At 33.3% G+C, this 23,694-nt stretch overlaps 1 protein-coding gene across 6 annotated transcripts in view; it reads left to right on the forward strand.

The window, feature by feature from the left end:
• Positions 1-8,900: 8,900 nt before the first annotated feature.
• MYEF2 (myelin expression factor 2) overlaps positions 8,901-23,694 on the forward strand; it is a 30,967-nt gene continuing 16,173 nt past the window's right edge. For 2 of the 6 annotated variants that reach the window (XM_039888210.1, XM_039888208.1), the window contains exons 1-9: positions 8,905-9,173; positions 14,117-14,325; positions 15,572-15,624; positions 16,834-16,841; positions 16,946-17,039; positions 21,038-21,229; positions 21,903-22,056; positions 22,586-22,635; positions 22,752-22,815. In XM_039888210.1, the coding sequence (XP_039744144.1) occupies positions 9,013-9,173; positions 14,117-14,325; positions 15,572-15,624; positions 16,834-16,841; positions 16,946-17,039; positions 21,038-21,229; positions 21,903-22,056; positions 22,586-22,635; positions 22,752-22,815 (985 nt within the window). In that variant the 5' untranslated portion in view covers positions 8,905-9,012. Of the gene's footprint in view, positions 9,174-14,116; positions 14,326-15,571; positions 15,625-16,833; positions 16,842-16,945; positions 17,040-21,037; positions 21,230-21,902; positions 22,057-22,585; positions 22,636-22,751; positions 22,816-23,694 lie in introns of all 6 variants that reach the window. The other 4 variants (XM_039888206.1, XM_039888205.1, XM_039888207.1 and 1 more) reach the window with 4 other exon arrangements.

Here is a 23,694-nt window from a genome sequence, read left to right on the forward strand (position 1 = left end):
GAAATTCAAAAAAGAAATATATGCCCTCTACCTAAAAATACATATATGCAGATAATTTTGCTCACAACTCAGGGCATCCATGGGCCTAGCAGTCCATTTCTATAATCCCAAAGGCAAGGAGAGATTTCAAAATTTCTGCTATAAGTGAATGATCCATATTCTCATTATCAGGTTTACAACTAAATATTGACTGGCTTAAAATCCTGTATTTTTTTTTTTTTTTACCACTCCTATTATTTTTTCCTCAGATTTCCTTGGAGATCAGAGGGAGTCATTTTCCCATCTGATCTCTAGAAAATAACCGATACTGAATCTACTGAAATAGAATTAAAGAGTACAGTAATAAAATTATTAGATTTGATTAGAAAATGGCTGTGTGAGATTTTTGTCAACAGTGAAGAAATTATCTAAGTAAGTGGACTCATAAGAGAATTGAGTATGATGATGCTTTAGTGTCAATAATGACCTAATGCTGATCTATTTGATGAGTCCCATTGAAAATGAGATGTTATGTTTTGCTAATAAACTTTTCTTCAAAGAAAAATGCACTAAAAGTTTCAATTCAGAGTGATCTATGAAGTTTAATTTGTTTTAAATTTACTGATCATAAGACTTAAATTGATACATTTAAAGCGTACTTCAAGCCCTCTACTATATTTACTGTTGAATCTAATGAGTATTATAGGGTACCTTGGGCACAACCTCCACAAATGTGTGAGCCATAACTACAGTATAATATATTTAATTGGCTTAAGTTATTTTTCTGGGTTAAAGAAACAGAAACAAAAGCAGTTCATTCTGCTACAGTCTATGTTTCTGTAATATGAGTCAGTTATTGGCAAGTAGGAATGTCAAAAAAAGTGAAAATTAATTGATTTATACATGATTTTCTCCAGTACATTAATGCTTTGACTACCAAGTAAAAGCAGCTTATTTCTAAATTCACTAAAACAGCTGAAAGCAGTTAGCTGTGGAGGAAAGTTGTCCTATATACAATGCCCATTCACTCTGTCATCCTCTTGGCTCAATTTGGCCACATGCTTTGTCTTGAAATGCATACTGAACAGTTCTTTCTGATCTTTGTGCATTTTCCCTTATTTCCATAATTCATCATCATTCTTTCTTAATTAAATTTTTTACATCATTCTTTCTTAATTACTTTTGCATCATTCTTTCTCAATTAATTTTTTTGCAAAGTTTTGGATGTATTATAATGTAGCTTTTTAACTTGTATTTTTAACTGTGCTAGTATTCTCAGTAGGTTTGTAAATGTTTTTGTAGTGCTCTGCTTGTGAAGTTGCATAAGTTTTACATTGGATTTTCCCCAATATGATTTTTTTCTCCAAATCTTGCCAGTTATTTTTCTAATTACATGAACTTTATTTTTTAGAGCAGCTTTAGATTACAGAAAAATTGAGCAGATAGTACAGAAACTTCCCATATACCTCCTCTCTTACCCCACAATTTCATCTATTATTAACACCTTGTATTAGTATGGTGCATTTTTTACAATTGATGAACCAATATTGACACCTTGTTACTAACTAAAGTCTATAGTTAGAGTTCACTCTTTGTGTTGTATAGTTCTATGGGTTTTTACAAATGCATAATGTCCTGTATCCACCATCGTATATCATAACAGACTGGTTTCATTTCTCTAAATATCCCATGTGTTCCACTTATTCATTCCTCCCCTTTCCCTACTCCCCTGGTGAATCTCTGGAAACCATTGATTTTTTTACCATCTCTATAATTTTGTCTTTTCCAGAATGTATGTATAGAGTCATACAGACTGTTATCTATTCAGACTGGCTTTTTTTACTTAGTAGTATGCATTTAATGTTCTTTCATGATTTTTCATGGCTTGATAGCTCATTTTTTTAATTGCTTAATACTGTTCCATTGCATGGATATACTACAGTTTGTTTAGCCATTTACCTATTTAAGGATATCTTGGTTGTTTCCAATTTTTGGAAATTATGAAAAAGATGCTATAAACATTCGTGTGCAAGTTTTGGTGTGAACATAAGTTTTCAACTCATTTTGGTAAATAACTAAGAAGTAATTGCTGGATTGACTGTTAAGAATATGCTAACCTTTGTGAGAAACTATCATACTGTCTGCCAAAGTGCTGTACCATTTTGCATTCCTACCAGCAATGAATGAGAGCTCCTGTTGTTTCACATTCCTCATCAGCATTTGGTGTTGTCAGTGTTTTGGATTTTAGCCATTCTAATAGCTATGTAGCGGTATCTCATTGTTCTTTTCACTTTCAATTCTCCAATGACATAAAATATTGAACATTTTATGCTTATTATTCACCTGTATATCTTCTTTGGTGAAGTGTCTATTCAGATCTTTCCCAATTTTTAATTGGATTGTTTCCTTATCATTGAGTTTTAAGAGTTCTTTGTGTATTTTTTATATATGTCCTTTATCACATATGTGTTTTGCAGAGATTTTATTTCATTGGGTCTTGTCTTTTCATTTTCTTAAGTTGCCAATTATTTTTAATGTCTGATTTTGTAAAACATAAGGATTTCTCTTCAAGAAAATGTGCATTATTAAAGAAGACACACTTATGTATTTGATATCAGCTTTCTAAAACTAAGTTAGCAAAATATAAAACTCACACCTCTCACATTTTAAGCAAAATTAGACTGAACGAGTGATTAGTAAGATACAAGGTCGCTTTAGGTCGCTATAGAAGACAATTAGAAAGGCCTATATAGGGGCTTTTATGAGCCTAGTTTGTTAGAAGCAATGATTTTTTTGGTGGTATACAAATATGATACACTTTCCATGATGTATTGCAAAATAGTAGGCTGAAATGATTTCATGTCATTACATTTCAATTCACAAACGGTTTAAACATGTTAAATGTATGCATATATGCATAAATATATACACAGATATGTATATAAACAAACTCGATTAGGTATATTCCCATGATTTTCATGTCTCATTTTATTCAATGGTCAGCCAGGAAAAGAAATAAAACTTTGAATTAAGTCTAACAGTGTAGATATTTCATGCATTATTTTGTGCACAAAGAAAGACTTAGAGGTTTACACAAGAATCAGGAGTGCTGGGGCAGCAAGTCTCAGAATTTTCTTACACCCAGATACAGCTGGCATAACATCTCATCACATCAGCCATTTGCCGTTATCTACAAGGTTACTGCTGCTGAGATGAATGATTTCTCCTTCTCTTCCTCCTTTTAAAATTTTCACCAGTGCTTCTTATTGGTAGAGTTCAAGTTGTAATCCTGCTGGCAACGGTCTGAGAAATGTCTCATACAAGGGAGAACTTAAAAGGGCAAGAATGATGCTGAGCATCAATAAGTAATATTTGGCATAGTTTATAAGCCATTTGGCATATGTTCTCGGGTACCCAAACACAAAGGAAACAATTACTATATTCATTTGTTCTTTCATTCATTAATTCATTGTGTCTGTTAGATTTAGGAATGCCTGCACCTCTAAATAAGATTAAGTATATAAAAACATGTGTAACATATATTATTTTCTTGAATCCGTTAACAAAAGAGCCATTCTTCCAGTCAAGTCAGTTCCTCCTAAAAGATCCTCAAAACATTTCTGCTTTTATATTACTGGCCAAAACGTAGTCATGTGGCCTTGCATAGCTGCAAGTGTGCCTAGGAAATGTGGACTTTTAACATAAAAGTCACCTTAAGTAAATTTCTATTATTAGATAAGAAGAGGAATATGGATTGTGTCAATTATTATCTCTATTCTCACCATTTATAGGATATCTTCAAATATACAGGACAGCATATGGATTAAACCTTATTATTCATCACTGTAAGAAATCTATTTTCTCTTCTAAAAGTTGTAATTGAAAATTGAGAACGATATTGCTAAAGTGGGTAATTATTTATATTAAAAACAATATTTGCTATGAAGCAATCACTTTCATTAATACAGTAGTCGCCCATTTTCCTGTTTTGTTTTCCAGTTTCAGTACCTGTGGTCAACCATGGTCTGAGAATATTAAATAAACAATTCATTTAATATTTATTTATAAATAAACATTCATAAATATTTATGAATACGCAATTCATAAGTTTAAATTGTGTACCATTCTGAGTAGTGTGATAAAATCTTGCTCTGTCCTGCTCAGGATGTGAATCATCCCTTGTCCGGCATATCCTAATCATATCATCTGTCCTTCACCTGCCCCTTAGTCACTCAGTAGCCATCTCGGTTATCAGATCGACTGTCTTGATATAGCACTGCTTGTGTTCAAGTAACCTTTATTTTACTCAGTGATGGCCCTGAAAACATTCACATAAATTTTATCACAGCATATTGTTATAACTGTTCTATTTTATTATTAGTTGTCATTGTTAATCTCCTACTGTGCCTAATTTATAAATTAAACTTTATCATAGGTATATACATTTAGGAAAACACACACACATATATCAAGTTCACTACTAGCTGTGGTTTCAGGTATCCACTGGGGGTCTTAGAATGTGTCCCTGTAAATAGGGGGAACTACTATAGTTTTTGGGTTAGGATATCAAACTTAAAATAGTTAAAATATTACCATATAATATGCATGGCTTTGGACAGAGAAAGATCAATTCATGGAATTATTAAGGAGGAGAGAAATTATGCGCATAGGAAGGGAAGTAGAGCAGAGCTCTTGAAAATTTGCTCTGTTGATTCTCCTTTTAGTAGAATTACTGGGGTGAGATTGAAAAAAATTTAAATGAAGAAATTTAATTCAAAAATAGAAATTAAGTGATTCAAATTAAGAAATTAGAATATGAATAAAAATTGAGACTCGAATATCCCAGAATTAAAGGAAACAATAGCCTTTAAAGAAAAAAAGTATATCCCAATATTTCTTACAAAAATCAAAAGTAAATCTGTTATTGGGCAATAACCTCAGCATTATAAACTTGAAAAATGAAACAATTACCTAAGAAATTCAAGCAAAACCCTTGATATTATCTGAATTATTAGAATAATTGAGGTGAAAGCAGAATTTCTGCCTGGATTATTCAGATAATTGTTTTAATTCTAGACTCCACTTGTCTGGTAGAGATCTTTCTTCAGGATGTATTTTTAGAATGCTAAATGCTAAAAAATAGATTCCTAAATTAAGCAGAGCAATGTAGAGGGAAGAAATGGTAAATAGTTGACTGTCAATATAAAACTATACTTTCCTTTCTAGTGACAATAACCAATATCCACTTTTTCATCACAGAATAAACTTCTATGATGGAAAAGGAAACTACATATGAATTTCAAATATAACCTATAATATAAGTTATAAATTCCTTTTTACGTTTTAATTCTCTAAAGTTTGGAAACTCAATAGCTACAAATCCAGCCATTTAATTTTATAAAGCCGAGCAAATTGACTTAAAAATTGTAGTATACTTTTTGTTCAACTATATATTTTTGGCCTTTGCTTGTAATTCTTGAAAAAAACTTATTTTTCAATTACAGTTGACATACAATATATTAGTTTCAGGTATACAATAACATTGTGATTAGACATTTATATAACTTAGGAAGTGATCGCCCCACTAAGTCCAGGACCCATCTGACACACACACACACACACACACACACACACACACACATTATGAACACACATATTTCAATTTGTAAGAAAAAAACTAAGTAGTTATGCGAAGTTGTACTAGTGATACAGTTAGTGCAATTGCAAAGCAAGACATATACAATGGAAATGATGAGAAGGTAAAAACTAAAACATTACTCAAGATTTTTACAATATATATATATAAGGACTCAAAAAAAGTAGAGGAAGAAAAAGAGGAAAATACAGAAATGGAACATAGCAATAGGATATTAATAACAATTTTCTTTTTATTCTTTGAAGATTTAGCTAAGTTCAATATTAATAGCAAAAGGAAAAAAAGATTAATCTATAGAGCAGTCAGATGGAGTGGTAAGAATTAATAATGTTTCTTCAGAAGCTGCCCCAATTCTCTCCATCTTTTAAGATTCAGCTCTTCTATGAAGCTCTCATAGATCCCCCTATAAGAATTATCCTCTACCCTTTATGCATTTACAGGATCAAGATTACAGTACAGTGAGTGAGGTTTTTGTCTTAGGCACAGAATTTAAAAGGGGCCACAAAGCTCCATGATCAAGACAAAAAATTTTTGTTTAATTAAAAAATTTTTCAATTATAGATCACATCAATATTATGTTTCAGATATACAGCATAGTGATTAGACCTTTAAATAGCTTATGAACTGATCCTCCTGATAAGTTTAGTGCCTCCATGACACCACACATAATTATTACAATATTATTGACTATATTTCCTATGCTGTCCTTTACATCCCCATGACTAGTTTGTAACTGCCAATTTGTATTTCTTAATCCGTTTAGCTTTTTCACTCAGCCCTCCAAACTCCCTCCCACCTGGCAACCATTCTTTCTCTGTATCTGAGTTTGTTTCTGTTTTGTTGTTTATTTTGGTTTTTAGATTCCACATATAAGTGAAATTATCAGGTAAATTCCTATGTCCAACTTATTTTCTCTGTCTGACTTATTCACTTAGCCTAATATCTTCTAGGTCCAACCATGTTGTCACAAATGGTAAGATTTTATTCTTTTTTATGGCTGAGTAATATTCCTTGCATATTTGTACCACATCTTCTTTATCTAATCGTCTTTCTTGGTAATTGTAAATAATACTGCAATTAACACAGGGATGCACATGTTTGTTTGAATTAGTGTTTTGGATTTCTTTGCATAAATGCCCAGAAGTGGATTGCTTGGTCATAAGGTAGTTCTATTTTTAATTTTTTGAGGAACCTCTATACTGTTTTCCATGGCGGCTGTACCAGTTTGCAACTCCACTAACAGTTCATGAGGGTTCCCTTTTCTCAACAGCTCGCTGACACTTATTTATTGATTTACTGACGATAGCCATTCTGACAGGTATGAGGTGATATCTCCTTGTGGTTTTAATTTGCATTTCTCTGATGATTAATGACAGTGAGCACAAGATAAATATTTCAGTGGAATATTTTAATTACCATACTACAGCATTCAGGCTGGTCTCTTATTTTGTAAATAAATTTTTAATTATACTTTTATCTTCATTACAGCACTTGAATAATGTTTTTTATAAATGTACTTTCCCAACAGGCCTATACTAATTTTTGTATTCCTCATGCACCTACTACTCCGTTTTAAACATAAAGACCTCTTAAAAAATATTAAATTGGATCTATTAAAGGATTTTGCAAGAATCCTTCTGTACTAGGGACTACAGGGTTAAGTTTTCATCATTAAATTCAACTATAGCAAAAAGATAACAGATAATGATGAATGTTTTGAAAGTACTTATAATTCTGTTCTTGAGAAAAGAACCTGACTTCTCTTTGACTAAAACCCTGCCCAGTATGGAGAGATAGGGAATTGTAATATTACTTTATATTCGTATAGCACTTTGCCCTACATAAAGTGCTTTCTTTTAATCCCCACCTTAATCCTGCAAGGTAAGTATTGTTATCCTTATTTATTATGGAGAGATTGAAAAATTAAGTGACTTGCCCAAGGAATTACAGGCAGAAAGTGGCAGAACTGGAGTTCTGTGTTTTCTGTATCAAATCCCCATGCCCTTCTGCTTCTCCAAACACTAAATTTTAGGATTGACTAAGGAGAAACAATTTGTGCTGCAACCACAATAGCATGGGCTGTGTTCATGAAACAATGTTAGTAGCAGCTTAAATAGTATTTTACCAGGTGTACTCATTATGATTAAAATTGTTCTGATTTTTGTGTATGTTGGATTAAGTAGCTCAACTCTTCTAGCATAGGATTGAATGTTTTATATTTAAGGGCAGAAATCTACATATTGAAATATCAAAGAACAGAGGGGATTGATGAAATTATGTAATACTTGAATGTATTTCTAACAACTTTACCACTAATGTTTGTGATATTCTGCAAAGCATGGAAACCATACATGATTGTATCTTTATGAAAAGAAACCTTTTGAAGGTCTTTGAACTTTTCAGCTCATAAATGTTATTTCAATGTGAAATTATAGTACTCAAGAGTTGGGAGTTAATGGATTTCTTTTTCATATGTAAGGGAAAAATCTATAACTATAGATTTTAAAACTCCATATGGTAATTAAATTTGAGAGCCTATAACTGCTTCAAATATAATTTCCAACAGCATATAATAAACACATAACCCAAACCCAAAATGTCCATTATTAGCCAATCTAGTAGAAGATTTCTTATAAAAATTATAGATTCTCTCCATTGATTGTTGCTTGGAGAATTAAAAAACTTCACTCTTCTCTTTATAAGCAGATAGCTGAGTCCTAAGGAAAGCCTTATTATGGAGAACAGCCGGAACTCAAAAGAAATTCGAAGCCCTTCAGTTTGGTGAATTGCAACCAGTCATCAATAACTATTTATTGAATGTCCACAGGGTGCCTAGGCATTGAAGAGGCAAGTGATTTCTTTGCATTATTCAAAGGATTTCTAACGGGAGCCTAAGATTTGCAGAAGTCTTTAAAGATGCAAAGTGGTGGGTGCTTCTCTCATTTAAACTGCTTCTACATGGAATGAATTGAATAGTCTGGGTTTCAGAGCTTTAGAGGTTTCTAACACCCAGAGCCAACTTTTGTAAGCGAAGACCCCATTAAGTGCCAAGCGACAGGCCGGCTGGTGGGCAGAACAAGACCCCACTGGGGGATTCTGGACAAGTCAAGCGCTCCTCGCCCTGGAGCAAGACTGCAGCAATGGCGGCCCTGACCCGCCACCCTATCCCTCCCCTTCCCCCTCCCAACGCTCCCACCCCCAACCCCGGGCTCACACCATCTCCCAGTCGCCGGGCCCCGACTGGTTCTCGCGAGATCCGGACAACAGCGCTCGGGGCCTTTTCAAATCGGGATCCGTTACCGCTTCCCCGGCCGCCGCCATTGTCGCGCTCGGAGCCCCTCAGCGCAGGCGGCCGACGCGGAGGCAGTGGCGGCGGGATGGCGGACGCCGACAAGCCCGAGGTGCCCGGTGCCGCTGGCGACGACAGCCCGAATCAGCAGCCCGCAGAGCTGCCGGGCGAGCCACGGCGAGAACCGCACCCGCCAGAGACGGAGAGGCAGCCTCCTCAGCACAGCAGCAGCTCCAATGGCGTTAAAATGTATTGTCTTTTCTTTCTGGGGTCGCGACGAGGTGGGGGGCGGGAAGTCGGCCTGTAGGGCCGGAGGCCAGGCTGGGCCTCGGTGGGGAAATAACTGCCCTCGGGCCGTGGGCACCGGGAGGAGCAGGTGCAGCCGGACGCTCCCAGGCCCTACCCGCCCGCCTCGGGCCAGGGGAGCCGTGGTGCGGACCACGAGGCCGGCGCCCCCTCTCCATTTCTAGCCCGAGACCACGGGCCACCCTCTCTTCTCCGACTTTGGTTGGAGAACCTCTGAGCAAAGCTCGGTGGCCGCCACGCTTTGCTGGAAAATGGTCCCCCTTTTAAAGGCCAGTAGTTAGTGTTCATCACTAGGGAGTATCTAAGGATGACATCATCGGACATGTCCTCCTAACAACCGAGAACGTTTTTAAAAGGAATATCTCCCAACTCCCCGGCCTCATTCTGAGGTTTATAAGTTCAGTGTTTTGTTATTGTTTTCTAAGGTATGTTCATTTCTGAACTGATACATACCAAGAGGAAGTTTAATAATGTGCGGTTAGACCGAAACCATTGTGTTAATCCTTGAAGTAGTAAGAGGTACTTTAAAAAAGAAAATGTGCCTTGCTTCCTTCCTCTCCCCGACTCCCAAATGTTTGTCAGCCCTGCAGGCTACTTAAAAACAAACAAACCTCAGTGTGTGATGGTAGGTTCTTAATTTTGGTATAATGGTAAAGTAAATTGTTTTCAATTGAAGAAAATCCACTACCTTTAAGATTCTAGTTGTCATTAGTCCCTATAAAGAATTTAGTTGACTACAAAATAATTTCTAGTTATCATAAAGAAATGTTATGCTCTTCTTCGTTTTTGTTTTATGGGAGGATATGAATTCAGGCATTTATTTGCATATGTCCAGCTCTTTAAATCTGAACTTGAAAGTAGGATGTTATTTAACGAAAAACATTGTTTTCCTTCTCTCAGTTATGCCTCAGAGTGGCAAGCAATGAACATTTGCTCACACTAAAATAGACAACGGAAATGTTTTTTACTTTTGTATAAAAATGTTTGAAACTGTGATAAATTTTGACCATTCTGTGTAACCTTTGATTGCAGACAAAGTGGCTACCCTTGCTTGGTTATGACACTTGCTCTCAACTGAGTTTGAATAGGATAGGCAGTATCTTTAGGCAAAATAGAGGTGCAGTTATAAGAGATTCCACCTCAGTGGAGTTTGTTCCTAGGTGGAAAGTGGCATGCCTCAGTAACTGAGGAACCAAAGTGGGGTGATGCACTTTCTACTCTACCTACCATAATGTGGGCTTTCAGGAATTTGGCATCATAAATGCGAATGAAAATCAGTGAAATGATAAATTTTAAATATGTGCTTTTAAAAACTACCTGCCACCCTTTCCTCCTGAACAAAAAATGCAGCCTTGAATTACAGAGAGAAGCCTTACTGTTCTTGAATATGATCAGTTTAATAGTGTCCGTACAGATAAAGCTGGTATCTAAGCCTCCATCATATCTAAAAGTCTCTGATCCCTTTTAAGGTCTCATTGTGGTTTAGCCAGACAGAAGAGAGAGGTAGAAAAAGAATTCCTTTAACTTCTTACTGAGGAAAAGAAAAATATAAGGTGAAGAAATTAAGAAATGTTATAAGTAAATACAAATGTAGATTCTTTCCATATTGCTTGTAATTCATCTCTCTCCTATCTTTTCCTAGAAGTTGAGTGAAGAGGCCACTTTACTCTCAGGGATTTCTTATACGCCTCTTCCATAAGAACATGTAATGGTCCAGCATGGATCACTCATTCCAAATTATTAGGGACATTTACCTGTATCAGCCTAACAACCTTTTTTTTACCCTGTGAACCAACTTTAGTAGTTAACAACCCAACATATAAACTTGAGTTGATTTCTATGTATTTTAATAAGAATTTATTGAGATGATAAAAATTACAAAATATTGTCTTAAAATATATGTTGCTTAGAAGCGAACACAGTGCCTCTTGTTATCAAGATTGAAATGACTTTCTGAGGTTAATCCATAGTCATTAAGGATGGAGACCATTATGTTATTCATCTTTATATCCCCAAGGCCTTATGCTTATAAAGGCCCAATAAATATTTTTAAGAAGTGTAGATGTGAACTTTTATGATTATGAAACTCATATACAGAGGATTAGTTGGTGCGTTCATATCTTGTGACAAGAAATTGAAGATGTTTCTGTAGGTATAGTCTTGTTCTTTATGCCAAAATGGTATACTAGCTCTCAAATGAATCGGAGGGAAAAAATAGCAGTATTGTTATAACTCTTCATTATTCAAGTGTGATTAAGTAACGCCTTGGAGTATATGGAGATTGAGAGTTACATTAGGGTACTTGAATAAAATATTAAGCCATGGAGCAAGGTGAAGTGTTTGAAGTAGAGTAGTAGTTTTTTTTTTTAATCATATTAGGAATAAAGAATGGAACTGGGCTTAGTTTTGCATCTCATACACTAGCATTATGCCTTCTATATTAAAACTTTTCTTATTCGATGTTCAGTATTTTTCAGAATTTTATATTATAATTTGGGTAGGCGTAATTTAGTTTTATGAGTAGATAACATTTTTGTGATTTAGAATAGTTACAGTTTTTATGTCAAGTACATTAAGAGGAAGATTTGCCTAAATGAATAGTTTGGAAATTATTACAAGGAATTTTGGATATAGTGCCAATATTTTGACATTATGTAGCATCATTTCTGTAAGAGTTTTCACATATATTTTCACTGTCTCTTCCATAGCGTATTTGGACATACAAAGAGTTCAGATATTGAGTAATTGTAGCTTAGTTTCTTAATCACACTATACCTGTAGCCACTAAACTGATGTGCCTTCCATAGATAGTCTTAATTTGTACATTACAGATGAACAATTCAGCTGTATCTTTAAGATGCTGCTGATGGGGGAAAACTTGAAGAAATTGCTCTCTCTGTTCATCTGTTGAGCAAATGTTTTAAAGAGGGTATCCTGTATAATACTACTGCTTAAAAAAAAATATTGTATGATTTAATTTATATAAAGTTTAGAAAACAGACGAGTAACAGAAGGCAGGTCAGTCATTGCCTGGAGACAAGGGAAGGGATGGGGAGAGGTGGTAGGGAAAGGTTACAAAGGTGCATGAAGACATTTTTGAGGGCGATGGACTCTCATTTTCTTGAGAGTGGCAATGGTTTTATAGGTGATATTACTGCTTTTTAATGGAATTGTCAGATTGTGCTGACAGCATCCATGTAAGAATAGAGGAATACAGTGAGTGCTTCAGAACTTTGTGCAATTTCCAAAATTGGTTTCATGCAAGAGGAAAATAGGCAGGGGAATTGGTATTTAGCTAGCGACCATATAGATGTCAGTTCACGTGAATAGAGACTTAGTTATTTTAAAACCATTAATTGAATTCAGCCTACTATGTAAATGGGTTCTTCGGAGGATTAAAAAGAGGGGTTCTTGTATCTCCTGTCCCCAGAAGCCAGAGAAGGCCTCTGTGCCTTTTGGCTGCTTACTGCCATTCACAGAAGTACAGCTCTGTTCAGACAGATAGATACTTGCTAGAGTTGGACAGGTAGGATGATCACTACTAGGCTGTGCCATTTATGATAAGGGAAGATGTTTGACAGTGAATGTGTCCCTTTCAAGATCTGAAAAAGTGGCAAAGCAAGTTTGGCTCTAGAGTCTCTTGATTTTATCAGTTTTTCTGGCAAATAAAAGTACCATCTGTATTCAGATGAGTATGGGTTCTCAATTGACTGTTTGCTCATTCAAGAATTAATATTTATTGAGCACATGTTATATGCAGTCACCATACTAGATGCTGCTAATACCAGCCCAGGTAGTTTGTTTTTTTTAAATAGAGTTTTATACACTATGTTTATGGTAGTGTTGTTACCTGCTCAGAAAAGTAGTGTCTAAAAAGTTCGGTATATCATGGAATAAGCAACTAGCAAATGATGTGTGTGTAGAGTGCTGCCATGTATAGGTAGGTTCCCACAGTTGCTTGGCTTAGAAGATAATTTAGAGCCTGCATTATGAAACCTGGTTGGTTGGTAGAGTAATCCAGGAAGCTTTAAAAGATTTAGATTCCTGGATGTCATTTCCAGAGATTTTAATTAGTATATGTTTGTAAAAATTTGCTTTAAAATCAGAATTTTAATTAAGTAGTATAAAATTCACTAGAGTAATTAATGATTTAAAATAAATCTATTGTTATTCTGTAAAAAAAGGATTTCTTTTGAAAAGTAAATTGCATTTTTAAAATACTCAGCTTTTTATCTATAGGATTTATTTTACTTCAGTGTTATATTCTACAGATGGTTGGTAGATAGCATCATATAGTTGCATTGTGATTACAGTTTTATAAATTAAATATTTTCCAGTTAGGGCCTCATTAAAATGTAGATTTATAAAATTCTGGTTTGCATTACATTTAAGTATTGCTTCTTTCCTCCACCCCTTCCTCCCATTAACCATGTTTTTGAGCAATGGAGGAGAAAAGTTCTGGGAAGAAACTGTTAACCTTTAAGAGATGAACTTTTTCAGGATATCGTTTTGTAAATTTGTTTTTTTAGAGTTCTGTATTAAAGCTGGCAGTTTTACATACTGTAGGGATAAAATCACCAATTTCTCCCTTTTGTTAGGTTCTAATAACATTTATTAAGCATTATCTTGGGAAAAACTGGATTATTGTTTGGATGCTGCAACTATTTAATATGGAAAAAAAGGATTGTGAAATGAGAAATTTTGTTAATATCCCCACATGCTTGCTTTGAAACAGCATTGGGTAATTTCAAAGCCAGCAGTATGACTCTACAGTTGCTTTGCAAAATCTAACTTAGTGGAAAGTTTTGTGAAGTGATAAATATTTAATATATACTCATTATAAGAAGCATGACTGAGGTTTTCTTTTTGTTGTTTTTAATTCATAGGGAGAATGATGAATCAGTGAAAGAAGAGAAATCAGAATTTAAAGAAAAATCTACAGGAAATAAGAAGGCCAATAGATTTCATCCTTATTCAAAAGACAAGAATTCTGGCACTGGAGAAAAGAAAGGTCCAAATCGTAACAGAGTTTTCATTAGCAACATTCCATATGACATGAAATGGCAAGCTATTAAAGATCTAATGAGAGAAAAAGGTAACCATCTCTGATAAACCCACTGTTTGCTAATCATGTAGAAAGGGAGAAAGAACTAAGCAAAATTTTTTTTATTCCTCTGAGCCACACAGACTCAAAAAAATTGATTTTTGTTTATTTCTTGACACATGCATTAATCTTTTCCTCTTCTTTCACTTGACACAATTTCATTACAAGGTAGTATGGATAAATGAAGTATTTTTGTTTTTTTTGTTTTTTTTTTTGTTATTTCAGTGGGATAGTAGCGAGCCAGCATATGCATGCCACCAAGAATTTTGTTAAAGTGATTGCTTTGTCTAGTTGAAGTTTTTATAGATTTTTAAAAGACTGTTGTATTAGTTAAGCAATACATTTAGCTGTTAAAGTATGAATAATAAGGTCTGATTATTTTTTTTCCAAAAGCTGTTTTGTTATTATCTTGGCGGAGCCTGGAATCTGGCTGTGGAATTCATTTTGTTTGCATTGTCATGAATGCCATGATGCTGTCTCTGCAGTTCTACATTAAAATTGCGTTACTGCTGTTGCAGTTTTGTTTTCAGAATAACCTGAAAACCTTTATTTTATGTACATGGTTGGTTTTGGGGAAAACTAATTTTCATAATTGATCTTGTAAAAGTTAGTTTTGTTATCTCTTGAAAAATTGAGTTTCAACAGTCCTGCAAACTATGTACTTGGCTTTGAGGCTGATCTCTTCTAATAAATTAAAAAAAAATTGCATTGGTGTATCTGTTGTAAGGTGACAACTATTTGATTGGTTTTATTCATTGACTTTATTTAGAAAGTGTGTGGCTTGCTGTGAAGCATGACTTGTAAATTTAGTTTACTGATGGCAAACATGATTGAAGACATTCAGGTAGGAAGTCACCTTAAAACAGCTGTTGTGTGTAGGCGACTAAAGTTATTTGAAAAGTGCTAATGTTGATGTTTTTAATATGATAGGCTAAGGGATCATTTGTATGTATATGTACATTTGTTCACCAACTATATCATGCTGGCCAAAATATGATCTGTAGTATGAATTAGGTTAATATGGTTGTTAGCTTTTCTAGAGAATGTGGATGATGTACATTTCTGAAAATCAGTTAAATTTACATAGCCATTGACAGGAGGTATGTTGGTCTGGTTTTGATTGTTGGTGAATAATAGGTGCTTTTCTGTAGAGTTGTGCACAGGTGTGCAGTAAAGCAAGATATTGGTGTTTAAATGTATTGTTTCTTGGTATCTTCCTTTTGTATGTCTTATGTAGTTGGTGAGGTTACATACGTGGAGCTCTTTAAGGATGCGGAAGGAAAATCAAGGGTAAGTGCTGTGGGCAGTAATCTGCTCGAGGTTTAAAAGTTCCTCAGCAGTTTACTTTTTGTATAATACTTGTACCAGTTTTTGGAAACTTAAGTTTCATTTTGTTTTACTTTATTATGCAAGATTTGAGGCTTTATACTAGCAAGTCTGACACTTATACAAATCAAGCTAGCTGCCTGGAAGGGTTGGGTTTTGTAAATACTCATAAAGGGCATTCACTTTTCTAATGCTGTAAGGTAATGCTTCTTTTTAGCCAATAGATTTTAATGTAGGATTTTTTTTTTTTTGTTGTGTTTTGATGTCTTCAAGGATATTTAAAAGTCATCGAATTGATAATATTCCCTAAGAGTTTTTTGAGAGGCCTATAAGCTTAAAGTTGTTAATTCAGAATGTATGTTTGAAATTTATACTGAAAAACTTTTTCTGTTAGCCTATGGGACTACGTAAGAAGCAGTGCTCTGACCAATTGGTATGAATGACATTGATGAATAAATTGATATAGAAGGAGTTGGGTGACAGTCAATTTTGATTTTTAGCAACAAGAAAATATACTGAAGAGTACAGTGGAAAGCTCTTAACAATGTTTAATTATATTAGTGAAAACCAGTTGACTATATGAAAAATAAGAACTTTGTCATTACCTTTAGTGGTGCTTTGAAGAGTAATAATGACAAAGAATCATTTAAAAAAGGAGAGTACAAATTTGTTTCTTTAGAATAGGATACTTTTCACCTACTTAGAACTGGCTGTTAAATTATGTGCAGCCAGTTTTCTCTAAGAACTTTGTTAAAAGTGAGATTAATAATTCCTATTTTGATTTTAATAAAAATATACATTAAAAACTATTTGTGCATAGTACATCTTTTGAAAAGATATGTGACTTTGTAAGACTAGGTATATTGGAGCCGTCAGTTATTTCTTTCAATTACTTTTGATTGCATTTATGCAATGAAATTCATTAGTTTTAAGTTAATGAAGAGTAAAAGTAAAAGTGTGCTTTCAAGCATGTTAGGCTAGATCCAACTGTCTTAAATATATTTAAAAATTTACAGAAAATTTGTGGTCACTTGACTGTTCTTGAGGTGTAAGACAAAAAAGATTGACTTATTGATTGCTTTAAACTTAAATGTTAGATTCTACCATAAACTTCATCTACTGATCTGAAACCTTTTTTCTTTTGCATATATTGACAAATCTACCTGGATATAGGGTTGTGGGTAAGAAGTTTTTTTAAAATCTCTTAAGTCAAATTTAAACTTCAGATTGGAAAAAAAAAACCTTAGTACATAAAAATGTCCTATAAATTTTTTTCCCCAATAAGGGTGGTTGAATTCAAAGATGAAGAATTTGTAAAGAAAGCATTAGAAACTATGAACAAATATGATCTTAGTGGAAGACCTCTGAATATTAAAGAGGTAAGATTGCTTATATTGAATAATTTAAATGTTTTAATATAAAGACTTATTTTCTTTGGATTTTCATCTTTGGTAATGTATTTGTCTACAACAGTTTTTAAAGCTTAGATGCTAATTAAAGCATTATATTTTGATGATAGTTTTGCTTGTACAGGAAAATCTATGTGCCCATAAACAGTTATTCTATGTATTTGATTTGTTCCAAGTTATTATAAGCAGAGGTATATGATTTAAAAAAATTTCAGGACCCAGAAAATTTAAAGATGACATATTTTAGGTACTGACCTTATTAGTATATACATTTTCAATTGTTAGATTGTGTTGTTTAAATATAGAAATATAGTAGGTATTCTTGTAGTTTATTCTGATAATAAAAGTTTGCTTAATAATGCAAATACTTATGGATTTGAATAGAATTGATATTCACTTTTAATAAAATTAACCTGAAACTGTGCCAGATTAGAATTTAAGAAAAGTTACAGGTCTTTTAGCAAAATTTATAACTGAAACTTGGAAACCCCTAAAATGGAGATAGATATTCCCTTTGTATGGAATAGTTGCAATATAAATATGTTGTTAAAAGAATAATCAGAAGATACTTAAAAACTATTTACAATTAGGTACAGTTGACCTTGGACATGATTAGCTTGAATAGTTGTCATTTTCATTTAGTTGTCATTTAGCTTGATATTGTTAATCTCAATAGTTTGCTCACAGATCAGTTATGTGTATATCCTTCCTAAAGTCTCTTTTAAAAAAGAATAGAGAGATTTAACTTTGGGACTCTGAAGAGTCTCCATAAGGGCGGATGTTAATCATTGGTAATAGTACAGTACTGTCCCTTACAATGCAATTTAGTATAGGAATGATTTGGTCCCAGCTCTGTCACTTTCTAGCTCTAAGTAGGCATGTTACTTATTCTCTAAACCTTAGTAATTAAAATAGTTCTGCAGATAATACTTACCTAATAGGTTGTTTATGAGGATTAAATGAGATATATGGTAAAGAATTCAGGCTGTGGCATAAAGGAATCTGTGTGACTCAGTGAATTACTTAACCTCTCTATTTCTTTGTTTTCTTATCAGTAGAATGGGAATAATACTAGAACCTGATAGTGTCATAAGGACTCAAAGAGTTAAGATATATAACATTTAATAAATGTTAGCTATTTCTTATAATTGTGGTATTATGTAAAGCACTTAGCATAGTGCTCAAAATAGTTAACTACGTAATAACTGTTAGCAGTAATAATTATGATTGTTATTATTCCTGCCCAAGGTGGGAATGTTACTGGTCTTTGTTCTCCTTTTCCTGAGTATGAGATAATATTGCAGTAGTTTCCCCTTATCCGCAGGAGGTACATTTCAAGACCCTCCAGTGGATTCCTGAAACCTTGGATAGTATAGAACTTATATATACTATGTTTTTTCCTATACATACATACCTTTTCACTTAAAGGAAGCACTGTAAGATTTCTCGACTTCTCTTTGGCATATTCTTTGGGGCCATTGTTAAGTAAAATAAGGGTTACTTGAACACAAACATTATGATAACCATGATAGTCCATCTGATAACTGAGGTAGCTAAGTGACTAATGGATGGGCCACCTATGCAGTGTGGATATACTGGACAAAGGGATGATTCACATCCTAGGGACTGTGTGAGACAGCACGAGATTTCATTACACTACTCAGAACAGCATGCAGTTTTAAACTTATGAATTGTTTATTTCTGGAATTTTCCATTTAATATTTTCAGACCTTAGTTGACCTTGGGTAACTGAAGCCAAGGAAAGCAAAACCATGGATAAGCAGGGACTACTTACTATAGCTTAAAATGAAAGGCTATGCTGACAACAAATACAAGTATCTCAAATCCCTTTACTCAAGTCAGCTTCTGAATTCCTCTAATCCTATTTGAGTGGTGGTTCTTTTTTTGGTTGTTTTTTGTTGTTGTTTTTTTTTTTTTTTTTGACTCAGAAGCAGAGAATTGATAGAGAAAGTTTAGACTTTTATTGGCCTGTGACAGCCATTTATTTAGTGGGTTTTATGTGGAAGCTGGTACTAGTGTTCAGAAATGTGTTGATATCCTAAATAATTTCCCATAAGAGTGGCATTTGTAGAATAACCACCCTTATGGGAAATTATTATTTTGAGGATTATGATTTGTTGTTTTATGATGTTTCTTATTCTTTGAGAGACAAGTATTATAGATTCTCAGTGTTTTTATGTTTAATCGGAAAAAGTTCATTGGATACTAAAGGCCAGGTCCATATCATTTATGTTTTTTTAAGTTTGAGCACATTGTTGATCCTCAGTAATATTTCAGAGACCCAAAAATAGAGTCATGTGATCCAAGCTGATATAGAATGCTTCCATTTTTAAGTTTTTTTAAAAGAAAAAATGGTTGTGTTTTGCCTTGCTAAATGATGAGCTGTTTTTTCAATTAACTTTTTTGGATTAATATCCCTAAAGGTCTCTTTCCTAGGAATATCTGATTTATAAATGGATGACTGGGGTCAGTACTGAGAACTAGGAAAAGTTGATTTCCAATGTTCCTTTACAAATATTAGAATTGCACTTTTTCATTTAATTAAATGAGAGTTAGTAGCAGTTATAAACTTATTATAGGCTCTCTGATAGCAATACCAGGCAGTGACTGGCAGGCTGACATCCAAGGGGAAAAGAATAAAAACTGTTATACAGTAGGTAATTTGTGTTATATTCATTGTATTTTATATATGTGTTATGTATTATATATGTTTATATATATGTCATATATAGAGTAGACAAATCAAAGCATAGTAATATGCTTTATTAATGTTAAGATAAGAACAAACAACCTATTTTAATAGTTCACGAAACCTGTTCTGCTGTGTCCTTTTCCTTCCTGCATAAGATACCCCTATCCTAAATTTTGTATTTGTGCAAGTTTTTGAAACCTTAGGTCTGAAGGTTTTATTATTTATTAACTTAAAAGTTTTATAGCATTCTTCTAAAGATTTATTTTTTTACTTGTGTATTTCTTTTTATTCATGATGAAGAAATATATTGGAAGCCAGAATACTTTTATTCTTGCATTCACTTTCTCACTTTCTAGTCTCCCAGCCTTCTTAGAGAATTTATTGAAGTCACCAAACTTTCCTTTTATTAGTATTTCCAGGCAGGCCAACAGAGTAGAGTTGATGATTACATAGATCATAATCATTTAGTATTGTAGGTGATAGTCTGTTAATGTGTTTATGTGATTTTTTTATTTTTTGCATTCTGCCTAGTGAGATGAGTGAGAAGTACGTTTAAACTTACCTTTTTTGTTTTGTTTAAAAATAGAATATTTCTCTTATAAAGTTAATGAACTAAAAATAAAAGCAATGTTTAGTATCATTCTTCATTTGGACACAGCTTTTCTTTGTCCCCTTCCCTGCCCCTATTTTAGATCATAATCATGTTGAGGAAGGAAAGTTGGAAGGTGGATAATTGTATTTTGTTCAGGAATGAAATTTATACATTATCATAGTTCCTCTCTACCCCAGTATTCCTGGGTTTTATAGCAATCTGTTCTGTGGTTGAAAAGCTTTTAATTAGTCTCAATTTGGCATTGCTTTGGTCATCCAGTGGTGACAATTCACCATTACTGCATTTTGGAAAGAAAAGAGTTACAGTAAGTATTTTGTTCCTCTTCGAGTTATACGTATTTATGTGTGTGTGCCATATACTTGTACAGTAGTACAAGGGCAAAATTAAACTAATTTCAAGTTCTTAAGTGACTTTAGTGATTGGAAAGAGGTATTTAATTGACATCCCTGGAGACTGTAATCTTTTGTCTGTCCACAGGTTTTTATGGGACTGAATTCTCTGGATGAGAAAAAAGCTTACTCTTCAAGAGGGCCAATAATTTGAGTGAGATGGGATAGCTACTATAGAATTTGAAGTTGTTGTTTTAATTATATAGTCTTACTGATGTACCTAGTGGCATTTAATGTTCAATGTGTGTTATAGGATCCTGATGGAGAAAATGCTCGTAGGGCATTACAACGAACAGGAGGATCATTTCCAGGAGGACATGTACCCGATTTGGGATCGGGGTTGATGAATTTACCACCTTCCATTCTCAATAATCCAAACATTCCTCCTGAGGTTATCAGTAATTTGCAGGCTGGTAGACTTGGTTCCACAATTTTTGTTGCTAATGTAAGTTTAAGCTTTAGTTTAAAGTTTTGTTATTCAGATATTCAGTTCTAATTATGAGATTATTTAATTAGATGAATGGGTTATAGGTTTATAGAACATTTTGCTTATTTTTAATTAAAGTAAGCCAAACAAATTATAAATTTAAACCCAATTTAAGTCTCTCTATGTAAGATTAGAGTGTAAATAAATATTTAGACTTTTTAAAAAAAAAGAACTGTGGAATTTATAAACATTAGCAGTTCTTGAAATTATTTACTTTATGTGATTTTTGTTTATATTGGTGAGTTTCTTTAGCTTTGATATTTGATATTTGTGAATGTGCATGTTGCAGTTGGTTTGTCATTTGTTCTAAGCTTTTGAAAGTCGGTGATAACAATTTTCAAAATCTGAATTTCAGTAAAAATAGATATACAAGTTTCAAATGTACAAAACAAGATAGAATAGTTGAGAGACTGTTTTGGGAATTTAAAAAAATTAAGGATAAGGAACAACATAGGTGTAGCTTAACCGATTTTAAACAACTTAAGATGTTTTTATTTGAATATTATTGATATACTGTTTAACAAGAATTATAGCTGTTCATAGTTTTGAGAGTTTAGAAAAGATTTCTTTGTATTTATAAATGGGGAGAAGGGTTTATTAGGTGTGTAACTTCATATAATTTTATGTTAAGCTTGACTTCAAAGTTGGTTGGAAGAAGCTAAAGGAAGTGTTCAGCATAGCTGGAACTGTAAAGCGGGCAGATATTAAAGAAGACAAAGATGGCAAGAGCAGAGGAATGGGCACAGTCACTTTTGAACAAGCAATTGAAGCAGTTCAAGCAATTTGTATCCTGATTGATACTTTAGCATTATTGAATAAGATTGAAGAAGCTTGATACCATTTTGTGGGAGTCCTGCAATTTAAGGATGCCTGGCTTAGAAGTGTGTATTAGACTTTAGTCTCCAGCACTTAAAACCTTTTCTATGTCCAAGAACTAAAGTCACTCTTAAAACTTGAATTAGCTGTATTGTACAGGCCTAGTATGAACTTTTTTCCTACTTTCTCTTCCTACATGCTCTTGAAAGTTATGTAATCCATTATAAATTAATACAGTTGCTTTAAATGAAGCCTTATTAATTCTTTTTCAGTGGTTGAATTAAAAGGTTACATTTTATTTATAAAATCGAACTATAAAGCAAAGAATTAGATTTTTATTTGAGTATATGTAAGAGACTAATACAAATAAGTAAAATTATTATTAAAGATTTTGATTAAAATATTAAAGATAGTCTGACTAAAATTATTAAAAATGTGTTTGCGTTTAAGTATAATTTTATAGTTATCTTAACTGGCTTTCCTTGACTGAACCAACAGCTATGTTCAATGGGCAATTTTTGTTTGATAGACCTATGCATGTGAAAATGGTGAGTTCTTATATATCACTTCACTCCTCCAAACTTTTCAAATATTTTATCTGCTCTCCTCTACATTATAGATCTTTTTAGTTTTATATTAACATAATAAACTTTTTTGCAATTAGGATGACAAGTCTGTCCCTCATGAAGACTACCGTTCACATGACAGTAAAACACCACAATTACCACGTAAGTGTAATTAAAAGCTGTTATTAGAAACAATACAGACTGTTGTTTTTCAGTTTTATTATGTGTTAAGCAAAACTCTTTGTTTTTGTGCCTATCTCCTAAGTTGCCCACAGTTTGGGGTTAGTTTGGAGTTATGGAAATAGTTTGGCATGATTGATTAGGAGGACTGAGAAAATAAATATGTGCTATTTTTTTCTCATTTGGTAGTTTTTCCTCATTATAAAAACAATATATACTTAAAAATTTAAGTTTATGTACTTGTGGGGGAAACAAGTCTTTGTAATTTTACCACTTACAAGTAACCTCCATAACATTTTTTGTATTTTCCTTCAGTCTTTTATGTATATTTTTTACACAGTTGAGAACCACTGTATAATAATTTTGTATCCTTTTGTTTATCATTAGAGTATAAGTATTATTTCATGTTGAAAATTCTTTCCAAATATTTTTATTGGATATATAATAGTTTATCATATAGATGCTCCATAACTATTTCAACAGAGTAATTCATGTCTTTTTGTATAACATCTTTGGTATGTTTTGGTTATTTCCTTAAGATAAATATCCTAAATTAGATATACAGGTTCTAAAGGTACGCTCATTGATCAATATTATCAATCATTTTTCAAAGGATATAAAACAACAGCGTAATGTACTTAACATCTGTGTCTCAGTGCCCTCCCGCATGTACAAAATGAGGATGATAATAGTACCTACTTCATAGGGTTAGCCTGAGTATTGCCTGAGTTAATATATAGACAGCACTTAGTACAGTTCTGGCATAATGTAAGCACTCAATAAATACTAGCTCTTGTTCTTACTATTTTACCGTACCTTCTCTGGTTATTATCATTAAGTTTTAAATAAAATGTTTTAAAT

The sequence above is a fragment of the Pteropus medius genome, unplaced genomic scaffold (assembly GCF_902729225.1).
Source record: "Pteropus medius unplaced genomic scaffold, Ma_sr-lr_union100, whole genome shotgun sequence".
Taxonomy (NCBI): domain Eukaryota; kingdom Metazoa; phylum Chordata; class Mammalia; order Chiroptera; family Pteropodidae; genus Pteropus; species Pteropus medius.